Source organism: Drosophila persimilis, unplaced genomic scaffold, assembly GCF_003286085.1.
Source record: "Drosophila persimilis strain 14011-0111.01,24,50 unplaced genomic scaffold, DperRS2 tig00000622-arrow-arrow-pilon, whole genome shotgun sequence".
In the NCBI taxonomy this organism is placed as follows: Eukaryota; Metazoa; Arthropoda; class Insecta; order Diptera; family Drosophilidae; genus Drosophila; species Drosophila persimilis.
Window position 1 is genome coordinate 1,050,630 of NW_020825326.1, and position 15,225 is coordinate 1,065,854.

At 49.3% G+C, this 15,225-nt stretch overlaps 4 protein-coding genes across 6 annotated transcripts; all 4 read left to right on the top strand.

Moving 5' to 3' along the window:
• The first annotated feature begins 142 nt into the window (after nucleotides 1-142).
• LOC6600136 (UNC93-like protein) lies at nucleotides 143-5,472 on the top strand. 3 transcript variants are annotated; one of them, XM_026990906.1, is made up of 5 exons: nucleotides 143-153; nucleotides 1,183-1,802; nucleotides 1,931-2,320; nucleotides 2,871-4,239; nucleotides 4,309-5,472. In XM_026990906.1, exons 2-5 carry the CDS (start codon nucleotides 1,656-1,658, stop codon nucleotides 4,668-4,670), a joined length of 2,268 nt encoding a protein of 755 aa, XP_026846707.1. In that variant the 5' UTR covers nucleotides 143-153; nucleotides 1,183-1,655; the 3' UTR covers nucleotides 4,671-5,472. The 3 variants fall into 3 exon arrangements, with proteins under 3 accessions (XP_026846707.1, XP_002025253.2, XP_026846706.1); XM_002025217.2 differs by lacking the exon at nucleotides 143-153 and adding an exon at nucleotides 159-469; XM_026990905.1 differs by lacking the exon at nucleotides 143-153 and adding an exon at nucleotides 159-271.
• Nucleotides 5,473-6,574: 1,102 nt separating this feature from the next.
• LOC6600138 (alpha-tocopherol transfer protein-like) lies at nucleotides 6,575-8,801 on the top strand. Its single transcript, XM_002025219.2, has 6 exons — nucleotides 6,575-6,701; nucleotides 7,005-7,164; nucleotides 7,299-7,380; nucleotides 7,494-7,820; nucleotides 8,288-8,424; nucleotides 8,501-8,801. The coding sequence occupies exons 1-6, from the start codon at nucleotides 6,590-6,592 to the stop codon at nucleotides 8,568-8,570; spliced, it is 888 nt and encodes a 295-aa protein (XP_002025255.1). The 5' UTR covers nucleotides 6,575-6,589; the 3' UTR covers nucleotides 8,571-8,801.
• A 52-nt stretch (nucleotides 8,802-8,853) lies between these two features.
• On the top strand, nucleotides 8,854-11,879 carry LOC6600140 (alpha-tocopherol transfer protein-like). Its single transcript, XM_002025221.2, has 7 exons — nucleotides 8,854-9,752; nucleotides 9,830-10,331; nucleotides 10,625-10,784; nucleotides 10,859-10,940; nucleotides 10,994-11,296; nucleotides 11,364-11,500; nucleotides 11,554-11,879. Exons 2-7 carry the CDS (start codon nucleotides 10,235-10,237, stop codon nucleotides 11,636-11,638), a joined length of 864 nt encoding a protein of 287 aa, XP_002025257.1. The 5' UTR covers nucleotides 8,854-9,752; nucleotides 9,830-10,234; the 3' UTR covers nucleotides 11,639-11,879.
• A 349-nt stretch (nucleotides 11,880-12,228) lies between these two features.
• On the top strand, nucleotides 12,229-14,570 carry LOC6600141 (protein crooked neck). Its single transcript, XM_026990818.1, has 3 exons — nucleotides 12,229-12,247; nucleotides 12,349-12,410; nucleotides 12,472-14,570. Exons 2-3 carry the CDS (start codon nucleotides 12,375-12,377, stop codon nucleotides 14,503-14,505), a joined length of 2,070 nt encoding a protein of 689 aa, XP_026846619.1. The 5' UTR covers nucleotides 12,229-12,247; nucleotides 12,349-12,374; the 3' UTR covers nucleotides 14,506-14,570.
• The last annotated feature ends 655 nt before the right edge of the window (nucleotides 14,571-15,225 follow it).

Genomic DNA, 15,225 nt, shown 5'->3' on the forward strand with positions numbered 1-15,225 from the left:
GATGACAGCCGTTAACAGGAGCAGAAGCGGCAGCAGTAATCTCCTGTGCTCAGTGTACTCTGCGAGTAGTTTGCGTGAGGCTGAGAGCGCGGCAGCACCAAGGAGACCAAGGAGTTCTGTCCTGTCCTGTCCTGCCCTCTTATGTGCTGTGCTGTGCTGTGCTGTGCTGTGATGTTCGGTTCTGTTCTGTTTATGCTTGTGTCTGTGTTGAACGGAACTGAAACTGACATTGAATCTGAGTGGAATGACCCTCGGTTTTTTGGCTATTGAGGTTCTTTCTTTTTTTGTTGCTTGTGCGGTGCAGTGGGGGGCTTAAAAACAATTTGCTGACACATAAAGTGAGACCAGACCCCAGTGAAGTGCGGCAACAGGGCCCAGCCAGAACCCGAACCCGAATCCAGGAAATATAATTCAAGTAGAGATGTGCCAGAGAGGCCCTAAGAAGTGAACTGCAACCAATATCGAGAAGGTCTCTACATGTATATACCCCTAGATATACCCCTATATGTCCCCTAGATTAGCATGCATTTGATCTGCTCGGAGGAAGGTCTATCCAATATTCAATATTCAATATTCTTTATTCGTTTCTCATTTTACGCTTTACATTTGTGTTTCCTTTTATGGCCTTCTTTCTCTCCTGTCTCTGGGGCGAGTCCCCTAGGCCGCCCCCAAAGGGCGTGTGGCACAGAATCGCAACTGCGCCACAATTGAGGGCACTGGGTGGGCCATGGGCCGAGGGCCTGGGGAAGGGGCGTGGATAACGGGTGCTAACTCAGGATGATAAAAACGAAGTAAGACTGTTTATGAGATGATTATGACCTCAAAATGTGGTCGCAATAGACGCCAAAAGTGGGTCTGGCCCAGGTGGTCCAATCCTTGAGGTCAAGAATAACTCATTTTGTACATATGTACATATGTAATCACATGGTACATGTGCATGCATGAATGATGTGTGTGTGTATGTACATTTATGCATGCATGTGTGGGCGGTGTGCACATGTGTAGATAACTCAAAATGGACACACCTGATGATATGATGTGTGTTTGTACATAACTGTATGTTCACAGATACATACATGCAGATAAGTGGGGAAGTGGGGTCATACATATGTATGTATGTGTACATGACTTTAATATATCATCCCCAGGGACAAATATCGTATGATTATACTGCATTTTCAGATCGAGCGTCACCAGATATAGTCAGGAGAAATCTTCTGGCGGCCCCACAACGGTGGGCAATGAACCCGCGTCAATACAGCGCAAAAAGTAATTAAATCAGCGCATCGTACACAAACGCAAACGCATACGCAAACGCAGAAGATTAGGATGCTTGTGCTGTGGGGGCAGTGGCAGTGGCAGCGGCAGCCATGACCACGCATACTACTACGGGGACGAAAACGAATAAAACGACACCGATAGGGAGGAGCCTACAGCCAGCGAGACAGTTTCGCATTGCATGGGGACATGCCAGCGCCTCAAGAGCCGTTTCCGGCACCTTCGGACGCCAGTGATTCATTCTGAGCAGCATCGGAAGTTACAGTCGCTCCCGCTCTCGGTCTCGCTTTCTCCGATTCTGATTTGGAAACCATTGAAGCGAAGCCACAGACCGATAACATTAACGGAAGGCGTTGAAATCACAGCGATCGGCCGCGATGGGCAGTCTGCCGAATCTGCACGAGCTGGAGGCGGCCGAGCGCAAGCGTGAGAAGCGTAGGGAGTACGAGCTGCTGCTGGAGCAGCGGGCCAGAGACACTAGTAGGGAGCGCGAGCGGCTCTCCTTATTTGCCCAGCAGCGCAAGGTGAGTCCAGATCGTTAAACTCTGACACTCGATAGATGACTCGATGCAGAAACTCCTCCTCCAGTCACTCCTTATCGATCCTTACTCATTTTTGGAATCATTACCTAACTATTTCCGGTTTCTTGCAGCAATCTTCGTACAATGCCTACGTCATGGCCGGCCTGGGAGTTGGCGGCGGCTCGCTGAGCCTTTCGACTGCCGGAGCTGGAAACGCAGATCTCCCCATCGCCAATGGAGGTGGTCCCGCGCAATCAGAGGCCATGGGCTGCACTACGACGACAACAACGACGGCAACCACAACGACCAGCACGTTCAGCGGTTTTACCATGCTGGGGCTGACAACGAAGAGAATTACATCGCACTCCCACCACCAGAACGTCCCTCCGCAGCAGAATCAACACCAGCATCTGCATCAGCACCAGCATCATCATCGCCATTCGTTAACCACCAGGCATCGCGTGTTGCGTACCCGCAGCTCGGGTGGAGCCCACAACGTTTGGGATGACCAGATGATGGAGGTGAGTGGGTGGTGTCGTGTGGTGTGGTGTGGTGTGTCCGCTTGCCTGGTGGCACTCTTCATTTATTTATAGAATCAGTGCAAATCGGATAATGGGAATTGTGTGAGCCCCCGCATCGGACGCGTCACAGTCAGAGACGGAATCAGATTGAGCTTCTGCTTCAATTGTCTTCAATGTCAACAAAAAATACGGACTGAGACTCACAGCCGGAGGAGGCATATGCAGAGGCTGAGGGTGGACAGGGATATCCCGCAAATGTCAGAACATGAAAACGGATTATTTTCCCTAGTTGCACAGCAAATAATTAAGTCGTCCAGTCCCCCATGTTGACTTCTCTCAACTTTAATTAAAGTGCCGGGGTGCGTGGGTGGACATACAGTCACATCGACGCAGGGATTGTGGATGGGTGGAAATTCCAAGCCCAGGGCTGTGTGTGCTGCACTGGGTGCCGGAAGCAGCTTGTGAGGATTAGCGCGCGTTGTGAATCGCAAAGCTCCGCTGAGCCGCGTAATTCTTAGCACATTTAACGTTTGATTTATTTATTTTTCAGGCGCACTTTGCTGCGTACTCGCCCTCGCCGGTATCCACGCGCTCGCACCGCATCAATCCGGTGTCCTCGTACCAGGTTCAGGCGGCCCTGGCGGCGTCACGGCGCCGTGAGTCGATCAATAGCTCGATCGGGGCCACCTCCATACGCCGGCTGATCACGTTGAACAACCGGAACTGCCGACACCGAGTGCCGGCCCATGTGCGCCAGAAGGTGTGGCGCCAGTTCAGCTACCTGGCCATCGCCCACGGCCTGATGAACGCCGTGCTGCTGCCAATGATGGCCCTGCAGGGCTCCAATGCGGTGTGGCACCACCGGGAGCAGTGGCTGCCCATCGGCCCGGATATCGGGTCGCTGCTGCTCAGCACCTTGTTCTTGCTGGCTGCCGGTATGTGCCTGCCCAGCGCATGGCTGATGCGCCGCTACGGATACACGCCGCTTCTGGCGGCCAACTACCTAGCGGTGATGCTCTTCGTACTGTCGCACATATACGCCTCCATATACACGCTGCTGCCGGCCTACCTGCTGCTGGGCCTTACCATCAGCGGCGCCAATGGCTGCAAGGCGGCGCTCATTGTCCATTTCGGTGGGAGGCTTAGTTGCTCCCAGGCCGCCTGCGAGCAGCAAGCGCAGGCCGCCGTGGACGTGCTGAACGAGGAGCACAAGATGTTCTGCAACCGAGAGCAAAAGGTGCGACGCTTGGCCCGTTGGTTCCGCGCCTCCCAAGACCTAGGTCTCATCGTGGGTGCCTTGTTGGCCTCGGTGCTGCTCGTATGCAACGGCAGCGACTGGAGTTGCTCCGGAGCGGGGGACACTCGCAATGGGTCTGCGACTGCGCCTCAGCTGCGGGACTTCTTTAACCGGAACGAGCACGGCGAGCGTATTTGCGGGGCAGACATGTGCCCGCTCAGGGTGCAGACACCGCTGGTGGCCGATTGGGCCAACGGATCCGGATCTAGCTTCACGCAGCGCTCTATCTACGTCGGGTTCATCGAGAGCGGCGCCCGGGCTGGTGGCCAGTCGCTGCTATGGCTGTACGTGCTGTTCTCCTTGGTATCGCTGATCCTTTCCCTGGTCGCGGTAGTTGGCAGGGCGCACGGGGCCGCCTTCATGGGCTCCTCGCGACAGGAGAGGAGCTTGGGCTTGAGGGACGTCAGCATCACGGATACGCTGCTCTTTGCCGGACCGCTGGCCTATTTCGTGGGTACGGAGCAGGCATACATGCTTGGCGACTTCCTGCGGGCCTTCGTCTCCTGCTCCCTGGGCATCGGCATGATAGCTGGAGCCATGGTTGGCATGGGACTGATGCAGCTGATCGTCTCCTGCACGCTGAGCATGCTGCTACGGCACGTCAAGCGAATCGTGGTGATCTGTAGGTATCCATCCAAGATCTATGTGCTACCCCGCTCATGCCTGCTTCTCCATTCATTTAACATTTCAGTGGCCGGATTCTTCTTCCACTCCTGCCTGCTGCTCGCGCTCTCCAGCTGGAAGCCGTCGAACGACGACAGTGCACTGTTCTACGTAATAGCCGCTTCATGGGGCGCCTGCAACGGCATGTGGGAGACTCTGCTCCTCTCGCTGGTCACCCTCAACCATGCCAACCATGTGACCGAGGTATCGGCGCCTCTACAGGCCCTCCGCTTCCTGGGCTTGGGTATCACCTTTGCGGGGCACGGCTTCCTCTGCGAGTCGCTAAAAATCATCGCTCTGGTGGTGCTGTTGGTCATCAGCGTGCCTCCCTACGCCACGCTCGAGATCCGCCTGGAGGCCCAGCGCAAGGCCACGCTCATAAGTTTATGACGGAGCATCTTCAGCTAGTCCCGACGCCAGCGGCGGGGCACCGTGGCCCGCACCCAAACCATGTGAGGGCGGCTTAACCTGGTCCGAAGGATTGCCGCCGACCGGACCACCCCCGACCTGATCGAGTTTCAGTATTGATGGAGAGACTAGAGTCAGGGTACAATTCAGTATTTCCTTGGCGCTCTGAGATGCAGCCCCAGAGATGGGCCCTAGATCCACACAGGCAGGACGACTAGGGGCACTCTCTCCCCAACATCCAGGACTTTCGGCCATCGAGTCCTGAGTCATTCAGTTAAGAGTTCGTATGACTAGACACTAAGATTGATCTATGTATGTATGTATGTATATACATTGCATGTATAAATGTTGGAATGGGGGGAATCCGTGTGCCCGCCCCATTCTGTCGATGTGTGCATTCTTAACTCTAGCATTTGCCAGTGCCAAAAATGTTGTTCCATGTTCCATGTCCGTAAATTTCTCTATCAAATAGAGAGCTTTTTGTGGTCTCTTCCGTGGTGTCAACTCAAGCTGCAATACGTCTATAGCCAATAGTTTAAGATATAATACGATCTGATACGATATGACATAATATTTGATGTCTATGTAATCTGCCACAGGGCTTTGGTTAACTATGGCAGCTATATACTCTTGTGCCACAAACAGTGTATTCCTCTGACGTAGTTTCTAAGTTTACGATTAGGTTTACCGAGCCGCTGACCTGATGTTCTTCATGTGGTATCCCAATACCGTACCGTACCGTACGTACATACATATATCGATCTATCGTTCCATTTGTACATATATACATACATATGTGCATATGGATGTACCTATGTACATATGAGCGTTATGGAGGAACAGTTGTCATCTTTTGGCCCTACTATCCTCACCATATCCATATCCATTTCCAGATCTAGATAGGTGTAGCAACAGCTGTTATTGATAACAAGGTGAAATCCTAAGGTCTAAGAACAATGTTAACATTTTAAAATTTGTAACCATTTTGTGACCGTTGATAGATTGGAATGCGATTTCATACTTCGGCAAGGGTATATGTGTAGGTACAATACATGCATGCATACAGACATGTGCTGTTTGCCGTATACTATATATTATATACATACTACACTAAATACTATATACCATATTGTACACACACCCACACACACACACACACACACACACACACACACACAAACGTGTAAAGGTATAAACATAAATAATACTTTTTTTGTCTTAGCAGAGGTGTCATCTGCTGTATGCATATTGAATATTGAATATTGTGAAAAACTAACACAAGTCTCAAACAAGTTAAACTAGAAACGGCAGTGATAGCCCGATCCCGATGAGAACCAGAAGAAGACACAGCCGCCACGCCACTGTAGCCGCGCTCTACAATATGCATACATACATATTTATATGTAAATCCATATGTATGTATGTATGTATGTATGTATATGTATATGTTTGTATGTGTATTATATTATACTATGCATATAGATGTCTGATCCAGTATTCAATAAAGAATCTATAAATGTTATTAGGGATAAGTGTATTCCGACTTCGCCCAATCCCAATACCACACACCATTCCGTCGGATTCAGATCCAAAAAAAAGAAATGAAAGCTTGCTCGGCAGCTTTACTCAATTACATTAGCCTGAGAGTAAGTAAGTAGACGCGATAAGGAGGGTCATATCTGAGGGCTTTCGCGAAAAAGCTCTCTTGCCGATCGCCGATCGTAGCGTGAAAATCCAGTGGAGATCGCTTGCAATGAGCGCTGTTAGTGGATGGAGTAATAGTGTGTGTGTGTTGCTTGTGTGTGGGCTCGTTAGCATTATCAATTGAGTGGGAACTAGAATGAAAATGGGGTACGGTACTTAGTTTGCAATTGTTGCCGCCGGGGCAAGACGTATTCGACATGGCCGCGGCAAGAAGTTCCCGCCCGATTCCCACCGATTCCGCCTGGAGCGACAAGCTACAGGAGCTGCTCGCCTGGTTCGAGAGCAATCCGAATCTTCCCGAAAAAATTGGTAAGCTTCCCCAAGCAGTAGGTTCGATTAGCCACTTCGAATAGTGACCAAAACCGATAGAGACTGTGCGGCTCCGACTGATAACCAGTCGAGTGTCTAGACGGTGCAAGCACAGAAATTAATGGCGTATTAATGGCATTACGCCCGATACGCCCCACACTTAGACCTTTAACCTTGTAACGCCATTACACACTAGAGGGAAGTTAATGCTCGTGCCAAAGCTCATACATACTCTTGCACAACCTTGATCACCTCAGATGATGTTTGCTAATAAGTATCACATTCCATTTTAATTTGGTCTAGAGCCGATTGTGATGCTGCGATTCCTCAAATGCGTGCAGTACGACGTCGAGAAGACCAAGCCTCTGGTGGAGCTCAACTACAGCATGCGAAACAAGCATGCGCACCTGTTCATCGATCGCAACATGGAGGACGAGATGACGGCCAAGGGTTTACGAGTCTCGTAAGTGCCGAAGCGGAAAGGAAACCATCGACCCCCTGTGTGTGTCTGTTAGAGTGTCAGAGTGAGGGAGGGAAGGGGACGGTAGCCAATGAGAGAGACACGAGTTTAACCAATCTTATTTGATTTCTTCGTAGTGACTTGCTGATACTCCCGGGGTTGACGCCAGAGGGAAACAAGCTCCTCTTCTTCCGCATGGCTGACCTCGATCCACATACGGTACGGCGAATACTCTACCTACTGTCTTATACTCGTATAAGATTTATTTGCAATGCGGCTATTATTTGAAAACTGTTGATGATACTTCCCTTGGTTTTGGTATCTATTGGCAGCGCAATTCGGTGGAAGAAACCAAAATCTTCTTCATGATGAGCGACGCTCGCTTCACGATGCCGGACGTGGAGCTAAAGGTGGGGGAGATGCGCGACTTAGACGACTCGGACATTGCGGACGGAGACGTCCAGATCGTCGACATCGGGGGATACACGCTCAGGCATCTGGCCTACATATCAATCTTCGTTCTGCGTATCTACATGAAGTTCCTGCAGGAGGCCTATCCCTCGCGCCTGCGGGCCATGCACGTCATCAACTGCCCCTCGTATCTCGATCGGCTCATCTCAATGATGGCCCCCTTCTTGAGGGAGGAAGTGAGGAATCTGGTACGACCGATGGTTTCCCCCGTCTATCAACTCATTATACCCGGTACTCAAAATGAGTATTGGGGTATATTAGATTTGTGGTAAAAGTGGATGTGTGTAACGTCCAGAAGGAATCGTTTCCGACCCCATAAAGTATATATATTCTTGATCAGCCTCAATAGCCGAGTCGATTGAGCCATGTCTGTCTATCCGTCTGTCCGTCCGATCTGGATCAGATCGGATCATTTTTATAGCCGAACAAATCAATTTGCAGTGGCTACGCAGCCGCCGACGTCACGCTCAGACTGATTTTCTGTCTCTCTCGCACGCACTCTTTGTCGTGTCGTTTAATATTAGCAGCGTCTGCCGGAGGAGAGCCATACTGACTAAGTATCGGGTATAAATGTAGAGTTGCGGTCTCCGCAGCAACTCACAACGTTCCCCCTCGTTTTTTTTAGCTATTAACTGTGATTCTCTGATTGATGCAGGTCCAATACCACACAGAGGGCATGGATAGCCTGTACAAGCAAGTACCTAAGGATATGTTGCCCGAGGAGTACGGTGGGAAGGCCGGCACCATTGCCGAGCTCAAAGCCAGGGGGATACAGTCCATCAAGGAGAAGAGGTAAGTTCGCCTTACCTCCTCTAAGCCCCTCGAAGCTAAAGAGGCCTCAACTTCTCATCATTCCCCTCTCTGTCAGCGGCTACCTGTGTGATGAGCGGTATTGGAAGGTAACGGGGTTGAGCAAAAGTCGCTGGTCCTGGTTTTGAGCAAGAAGCCGAGGAGGACCCAGATGGGTGCGGCCGATGTCGTGATATTCAAATGTGATCAATGAGCAGACCCCACTCGGAGCTATGGTTATGTGTAGCAGCATGCTATGATTAGTTTATATCGTATTCGTACAAATAATCCTTTGTTTTGTGTCCAAGTGAGCGCTGAAAATACCGTATTCTTTATTTTTTTTTGATAAAATTGAATCAGTTTCATATTTAATGTTTTAATGGAATAGTTTTAATCTCGCGAATTATTAATCTATTAATCATACAATTTTTCGGAAAAAATTATTTCTGTTACCCATAACATGGACTTCTTCAGAGCCCACATTTCGCTCTACTCCGCCACATTATCGCCCTTTAAGGACAGTCTAAGAAACACGGTCGTATTTATGAACATACTGGACTTGTTTCTCCGCATGAAGGATTTCGTGCTGGACGGTGTGCACTCATCGGTGGTGTGTAATCCGGAGATGCTGCTCGGATCGCTCATACTTACAATGTTGAAGCTGCGGCTAGCAATCCTCAGCGGGGACAATGTGATGTTGGGAGTCTACCTCGTTAACACCATCTTCCACATGGCTCATATTGCTTTTGTCTTCAAATTTGTGCCCTTAAGACTGAAAAACGCTCTTAGAGGAAAGTGCTTTGTTACTGGAGCAGCAATCGGGGGGCTTATGTGGTACTCGTTTCAGGAGGATTCGAGGATGCTTGAAGCTCATATGGGCTACATTCTGCTGGCAACCATCATTATAAACCATGCGATGCGGACTCTTCAAAAGTGGAACACACAGCCACAGGCTACCCCCATCTGGACGCTCTCGCTGCTGATGCCTATTACCTGGATAGCCTATGGTATCGCAGAAACCAACATACTTATTGTAAGCCAAAATGCACTGATCCTCGCCATTAAACTGATGGATCGATACCGGTATCGTCCCCACTTGTCATTGCGATACGCCTTAACCTTTCGCGATTGGCGGGCTGCTCATGTTTCTCGAGTATATCCTTCTCCCAGTGGCTCTGGTACAGCCCATTCCCTCCGCCGATCCTCTAGCTCTCATAACCAATCCTACGATGATTAACTCACTAAATGAGCCGTCAAATTGCTACATCAGTTTGGGCTAAATGGCCTTCATTTAGTGTAAGATCGGGCCCAATGATGACCATACAGATCAGGTAACTACAATGACGAAGCCGCATTATTCCAAAAATCGATATGAAGACGATCCATTTGGTTTCGGTTTAACATTTAGATTCAGAACACGACCATGCGATTCGGTAGATTTCGGCACAGATTGAGTTCCAATAGAAGCTGTACTTGGCCCAGCCTGGGCAGGGCTTGGCTGGAGGAACGACGCAAGTCATATTTAGGCACTATTAAGCGGCAGCCATTGCCAAATGCCGGCGAAAAGCAATTAAAAAATTACGTGTTTAATCACCCACGCAGCAGAAATCATTATTTCCGTTCCAATATATATTATGATAGGTATAGGAAATCAAACCCCAGACATCGCCCAGTTGCCCGACAGGCTCCAAGCACTACGGTCGGTCATCGGAAGAGGAACCCGCCCTGAGCAGCGATAGGACGGACAGGAAAGCCATCGATACAAGAACCGATACCCCAATCGATAGCAAGGCGAATCGATTTGGCCGAGGCAATGAGTGGCGAAAGCGAGAATGGAACACAGCTGAGACGCGATCTGAACGAACTGTTTGAGTGGTTCCAAGGAAATGATAAGCTACCGCAAGAGATTGGTAAGAAAATCTGCTGGGGAAAGTCGCGGTAAGGTGTAAAAAAGGCAGAGCTGCCAATACAACATCAATATGGGACAGGTGATCCAAGCGCCAAGCCGCACGGCGTTATGGGACCATCCCTCCTCCTACCAAACACAACACACACATTACCTAGTAAACCCAGCACGTCCATAAGTCTTAATGAGGTTGTTAGTAGGCTGAGCAGCAACTGAACAGACCATCAACATTGCTATGCCCATCCCGAGTTACGTCATTCACGGATAAACCTACTAATGCTGGAATACTGTTTACAGAGCCCCTGCTGCTGCGGCGCTTCTACCAGTGCATGTACGGAGACCTTGAGGAGACCAAGAAGCTCATCGAGGTGAATTACTCCCTGCGCAACCGTCATCCCCATCTGTTCATCAAGCGGGATCCACTGGACGATGACAGCCAGCGAACCTTCGATTATGCGTAAGCATTGCTGAGGCTGAGACGGAAGACCGAGAGTGGCTGGTGATCGCTAGATGTATACATAAATATTTCAGAGACATACTGCCGCTCCCAGGCCTCACGCCGGATAACTACAAGGTGTCGCTGTACTGCTTTCGGGAGTTTGAGGCCACAAAGGTGAGTAATCATCTGCGCTATAATGACAACAACTGAGAGATTCTGCTCTACAGATGCATCACACGGAAGACACGCGCGCCTTCTTCATGGTTGCCGACTGTCGCTTCATCACTCCGGACGATCCAGCCCGGCCGGGCACCCTATCCGAAGGCGAGGTACAGATCTTTGACATGAAGGGGACCACAATGCGCCACATATCGCGCCTAACCATCAGCACGCTACGTGCATACATCAAGTTCCTTCAGCTGGCATTTCCCGTGCGTCTCCGGGCTATTCACATGGTCAACTGTCCATCGTATCTCGACAGAATCGTGAGCGTAGTGAAGCCTTTCATCAGCGACGAGGTTTTCAAGCTGGTGCGTTTCTCAAAGGATTCTCATTGGTCTGGCAAAATATAAGAAGTCCCTTCAAATACCGTTCCAGATACGTTTTCATACAGTCAGCATGGAATCGCTCTACGCCTTTGTACCACGCGAAATGCTTCCGGAGGAGTACGGTGGCTCGGCCGGATCGCTGGACACGCTGCGAGCGCACACAAAGAAGACCTTGGTCGAGCATCGGTGGGTTTTATGATCAGCCATAGAAACCAGGCACTAATTTCTTCTTATTTCAGCGATTATCTAATGAACCCTAACCACTGGCTGGTGGAGAAGTCTGAGAAGCGTAACGGCGGTCATTCATGGAGAATTTTTAGATGAGTTCAAAATTTGAGTCTCAATTTTTTTTTCTCTTTCAAACATTTTTGTGTCTATATCAACGTTTATTTCCGTATTTTGTTTCCTCCAAACGGCTTTAGTTCAGCCACCAGTTTAGGGGAACCAGTGAAATGGTTCGCGGAAGCATACGGTGGGACTTTTTTCAATGTCCGGTCGCGACCACATCCAAAATAAATAGTTGTTCAAGAACGTTTTTTAAGAACGGAAATTTGAGTTCTTTTAATTAAATTGTTTTGCTTAATCTACTTTAATGAATAATGCTATATTTTTTTTTTAATTTATGCCAAATTGAAAAGAGATTGGATGATAATTCAAATTCACCGTTTTCTTTGTCTTGTGTCAGAAATATTAGTGCCTGAAGTGTGCATTTTTAGTGTGTACTATTCAAGTGTTCGGGGAGGGTATATGCTCTCATATATTTCTCGCACTCACTGAATGTTTTAATATCTGATCTGATATTTAGTTCAACTGAAGTCCGGTTCAATACGACCATTAATTAAATTAATCACAAAACTCAACATTTGGCAATATTAAATTTCGAACAAGAACATCGATACTGATATTTTCGGCCGAAAATATGTATCGTTAAAAGTACGTATATCGATGTATCGATTAAGCAATATACATTCACGATCACATCTCTACGTTGTCTTTGCATTTATTTGGCACATAATTGCTATTGTTAAATTAAGTTAAAAACAAATATTAAGAGGCGGAAATGGACCGGCCACAGAAGATGCCCAAGGTGGCCAAGGTTAGTATCAACGGTACGCCCACATGTGCAGTGGATTTGACCATTTTGTTGTTGTTTGTAGGTGAAGAACAAGGCGCCGGCCGAGGTGCAGATCACGGCGGAGCAGCTGTTGCGCGAAGCCAAGGAGCGTGACCTAGAGATTCTGCCGCCACCGCCAAAACAGAAGATCTCTGATCCAGCCGAATTGGCCGACTACCAGCAGAGAAAGCGGAAGACTTTCGAGGACAATTTGCGCAAGAACCGCATGGTAGTCAGCCACTGGATCAAGTACGCCCAATGGGAGGAGCAGCAGCAGGAGATCCAGCGGGCCCGTTCCATCTGGGAGCGCGCTCTGGACAATGAGCACCGCAACGTCACCATCTGGCTTAAGTACGCTGAGATGGAAATGAAAAACAAACAGGTGAACCATGCCCGCAACCTGTGGGACCGGGCCGTGACTATCATGCCGCGGGTGAATCAGTTCTGGTATAAGTATACCTACATGGAGGAGATGCTGGAGAATGTGGCCGGAGCCCGGCAAGTCTTTGAACGCTGGATGGAGTGGCAACCAGAGGAGCAGGCCTGGCAGACATACGTGAACTTCGAGCTGCGCTATAAGGAGATTGACCGGGCGCGCGAGGTTTACGAACGGTTCGTCTATGTTCATCCGGACGTCAAGAACTGGATCAAGTTTGCCCGGTTCGAGGAGGCGCATGGCTTCATCCATGGGTCGCGGCGCGTGTTCGAAAGGGCCGTAGAGTTCTTTGGCGACGAGTACATCGAGGAGCGCCTCTTCATCGGCTTCGCGCGCTTCGAGGAAGGCCAGAAGGAGCACGACCGCGCCCGCATCATCTACAAGTACGCTCTTGACCATCTGCCCAAGGAGCGTACCAAGGAATTGTTCAAGGCCTACACGATACACGAGAAGAAGTACGGTGACCGCGACGGTATCGAGGACGTCATCGTCTCCAAGCGGAAGTACCAGTACGAGCAGGAGGTGGCCGCCAATCCCACCAATTACGATGCCTGGTTCGATTACCTACGTTTGATCGAGGCCGATGGCGAGAAAGACCTCATTAGGGACACCTACGAGCGGGCCATCGCCAACGTTCCGCCAGCTAATGAAAAGAACTATTGGCGTCGCTATATCTACCTCTGGATAAACTACGCCCTCTACGAGGAGCTGGAAGCGGAGGACACTGAGCGGACGCGCCAAATCTACAAGACCTGTCTCGACTTGATGCCACACAAGCAGTTTACCTTCAGCAAGGTCTGGCTGCTCTACGCCCAATTTGAGATCCGCTGCAAGGAGCTGCAAAGGGCCCGCAAGACGCTCGGTTTCGCCATCGGTATGTGCCCCCGGGACAAGCTTTTCCGGGGTTACATCGATCTAGAGATCCAGCTGCGAGAATTCGAGCGCTGTCGTCTGCTCTACGAGAAGTTCCTTGAATTCGGACCCGAAAACTGCGTAACCTGGATGAAATTCGCCGAGCTGGAGAACCTCTTGGGCGACACGGAACGGGCAAGGGCCATATTTGAGCTGGCCGTTCATCAGCCTCGTCTCGACATGCCGGAGCTGCTTTGGAAGGCTTTCATCGACTTCGAGGTGGCCCTTGGCGAAACGGAGCTGGCTCGCCAGCTGTATGAGCGTCTCCTGGAGCGCACTCAGCACGTCAAAGTTTGGATGTCATTTGCCAAATTCGAGATGGGCCTCAATCACGGCGACAGCGGGCCCGATGCCGCACTCAATGTCCGACTGGCCCGTCGCGTCTATGAGCGGGCCAACGATATGCTCCGCCAGCTGGGCGACAAGGAGTCGCGCGTCCTTCTGCTGGAGGCCTGGCGTGACTTCGAGCGGGATGCCAATGATGGCCAGTGCCTGCAAAAGGTGCTCGAAAGGATGCCGCGTCGCATCAAGAAACGACAGAAGATCGTCTCTGACGATGGCGTAGAGGAGGGATGGGAGGAAGTATTTGACTACATCTTCCCCGAAGATGAGATGGCGCGACCCAACCTCAAGCTGCTCGCCGCTGCCAAGATGTGGAAAAAACAAAAGGACGTACCCGACGAAGATCCAGTACCTGCCCCTGCCGAGGTTCAGCACGAGGATGGCTGATATTTGTTTTTTTCCTTTCCTTAATTCCACTTTGCATTAAACTTCCAACATAACCCAATATGGCAGCTGATTCTTTCTAATTTTGCGTTGGTAGATTGAAGGATATAAATTCTTTCATATATAGGAGTCTATAAATTCCTTTGACAACCGCATGGAGCTGGACATTTTCCTTGGTAGATGCCTTGGTGTTCATAAAACTTTAGTTCAACCAGCGTAAATCTGTCAAGGGAACTGCAACATTTGTTGGCCTTAAAACAGCTGTGGGCACGTATTCGCTCCCCGAGAAAGCGAAAACCGCCTACATATCGTGTGCTTTGGCAGATATGGGTTGAAATCTTCTGTTGTTAATATCAGATTTCACTTTATCCTTGAAGAAGGATGATTCATGATAAAAGTTCTTCTTTATTACATACATATGTATGTATGTACGTATTGGAACTAAATATCTGAACAAAACTCCAGATTTTGAGCCAATATTGACTAACGTTATAGATTTGATCTTTAATTGCTCCAATAAATGTTTTTCCTGTGCGAATGTGCTTATCATTAAATTAAAAATAAATAAAAACAACGTAAATCATTTTTGGTAATATGTATGTAATTCCAAACCAAACATTAAGAGACATTAATGCGCACAGCTTTCCAGGTCAGATTGAATATTGCGTCAGGTTTCGTTCAAATCGGGATTTGAATCGTTGACCGCAAAAACCACTCTCTTCT